At 27.8% G+C, this 2,750-nt stretch overlaps 1 protein-coding gene across 1 annotated transcript; it reads left to right on the top strand.

Moving 5' to 3' along the window:
• Nucleotides 1-349: 349 nt before the first annotated feature.
• LOC111031991 lies at nucleotides 350-1,189 on the top strand (the record flags this gene model as incomplete). The annotated part of the gene is made up of 1 exon (XM_022312145.1): nucleotides 350-1,189. A coding segment is annotated over exon 1 (840 nt), but the record flags the coding sequence as incomplete, so codon positions are not given.
• Nucleotides 1,190-2,750: the final 1,561 nt, after the last annotated feature.

Below are 2,750 nucleotides of genomic sequence, written 5' to 3'. Positions count from 1 at the left end.
CAGTGTTGCCAATTCAGCCATTTTATGGCTAAAACTAGCATATTTCGGTGCTGACATGGCCACTAGATTTTACATCTAGCAACTAGCTATAAATCTAGCATATTAAAAAAAAATATTTGGCATATAACTACTTTTTTGCTTTACAAGAATATTCAACAAAAAAAAGCATTTTTCATTTTATTTTAGGGAATTAGTGATAAACCAACTAACTTCCCACACAAATAAATGTTTAAACTACATACATAATTCCATAGACAAGTTCAATTCTTTGATATCGTTTCTAAGTTTATTCGTTAACGTTTTTTAGTTTAATTTAATTGTGTACATACTAATTAAATACAAATTTGAAATGGGTAAGCCTCAATACACTCAGAAGTTCCGAAAAGAATGGTTGCAGAATACATTATTTAAAGATTGGTTAGTAGCAGTTGAAGGAGATGATTGTAAAGGACGGTGTCGGTACTGCAAAACTGAGGTAAATGCTAAATTTTATGATATTAAACAACACGCCAAAACTTCAAAACACATTTCGGCTACAAAATTATTATCCAGTTCAAGAAGTTTAACGGATTTCTGTAAACCTCCATCAATAAAAGTTAATGAAGCTGAAGCAAGTCTGAGCTTATTTATCGCAGTACACTGTTCAATCTTACCCATCGACCATTTGGGAACTCTTTGTCATAGTACATTTGGCGACAGTGTAGCTGCTAAGGATTTTAAGCTACACAGAACCAAATGCACAAATATTATTATTAATGTTTTCGCACCTCATTTCGAAAGTTCCCTGATGCAAAGCATTGGTAAAAATCCATATAGTATCCTGATAGACGAATCAACAGATATCAGTGTTACTAAATTTCTCGGCATTACAGTAATATATTTTGACCGAGAAATGGGAAAAACTATTTCTACTTATTTATCATTGGTTGAAATCACAAACTGTGATGCTCAATCAATTACTGATGCGTTAAAGGATGCAATTCATAATAAAGGGCTGCAATTAAAAAACTTGGTAGGAATAGGAACGGACAATGCTTCGGTTATGGTTGGTGTAAATAATGGAGTTTACCAAAAACTTAAATTAGAAATCCCATCTCTTATATTAATTCCATGTGTGTGTCATTCTCTGCAACTTGCAGTGTCAAGTGCTGCATCTGAAGTACTGAGCTCCGATCACGAATTATACCACGTACTACGTAGGTATAATATATTAATATACGTAAAATATTGATCAACGTCGTTATATTCTTATTGCTTACTGTAACTTGTTACTTGTAAGTTGATTTTCATAAATTTATTTTAGTTTCTTATGAACTTCAACTACGTATGTAGTTAATACTTACCCTTTAGTAGAGTGGTATTCAGGAATATTATTAATTATATTTATATAGGTATTTAATGTATTGGGTAGGTACCTACAATTGTTTTGAATAAAAACTAATACAATTGTAATTTTTTAAAATACAAAAACTTTTTTTTTTGTTACAGTTTTATTGATCAAACCAAACTTAAACCAATTGTCTTTATAGTTTATATAAAACTAATTTAGAACAATAAATTAATAAAACCATCATAAAAATTTTAAAATCTTATATATTATACAAGGTGGAACAGAGAGACCTGACAAATGAAATAGGTAACTTTTGTTCTAATCAATATTTTTAATTAGGAAGTAACTCATTAATTTGAAAAGTAAATACATTTTTAATAATAAATTAGATTTTAAAAAAATATACTAAACCTTATATACAAATTGTCTAATTATACCTTATTTACAAATTGGAATGTTGAATTTTTCAAAAAAAATTGTACATCAGATTAAACATTTATTTTTTTCAGTTTTAAAAAATAAAAATAAAAAATGCTATATTATATAATGAGTCAATCAATAATTATACATTATTATAAAAAAAATATTGAGTATAACAAAAGTTATTTTATTTATTAGGTTTTCCTGTTGCACCCTGTATTTAGGATGTAGGTACTAAACGATTATTGAGATATAACAATAACCATAAAATAAGTGTTAGATTCTTTGGGTATCTAACAGAAATTCCTTTAACCTGAAACAATATATCAACAATTTATTGAAATGAATTATAATATTATAGATATAAAAGCATCAAGCAAACAGCAAAAGCAATAAAAACCCTGTTTTAAATGTTTATTTAAAGTAAAATATTATGTATTACATAATTTTGACTGTTTTTTCTTTTCCCTGGATAACTTTTTGCACTTGAGATTTTCTTGGTAACTATACTGTCTCATTCGCATTTGAATATAATAAACAATTAGTTCAGTAGTAACTTCTACCAAGTGTAAGCTACATGAGAATTTAAAATTAATATCCTTTGTTATGTCACTTATAACTTTTTTAAATACATCTAAATCACCACAATATTTAGCAAAAGAATGTTCAACAGATTTCAAAAAATCAAACAAATATCCATTAGGATGTACTAATAAACCTCTAGATTTGGCAACAACGAGTTCTCCTGCAGAGTGTGTAACAACACCATTATTTAAAAACGCAATGCATTTGCTACATTTTTTGTGTTTAAGTATTTTCTTGGTTACATACCCACAAACATAATAAATTATGCAATCCTGTACACTAGATTCACCATCTGAATCAATAATAGGAAGAACATCACATGCTTCCCATTCATTGTTTTCCACAAGACTATCTAGTTTTATTTTTAATTTTTCAATTTTTTCCCATCTTTCTGAGGGTTTTTCATGAAAAATAT

Source organism: Myzus persicae, unplaced genomic scaffold (assembly GCF_001856785.1).
Source record: "Myzus persicae strain clone G006 unplaced genomic scaffold, MPER_G0061.0, whole genome shotgun sequence".
NCBI classification, from domain to species: domain Eukaryota; kingdom Metazoa; phylum Arthropoda; class Insecta; order Hemiptera; family Aphididae; genus Myzus; species Myzus persicae.
Note: the sequence above shows the minus strand (reverse complement) of the source record. Positions and strands in the feature narration are given on the sequence as shown.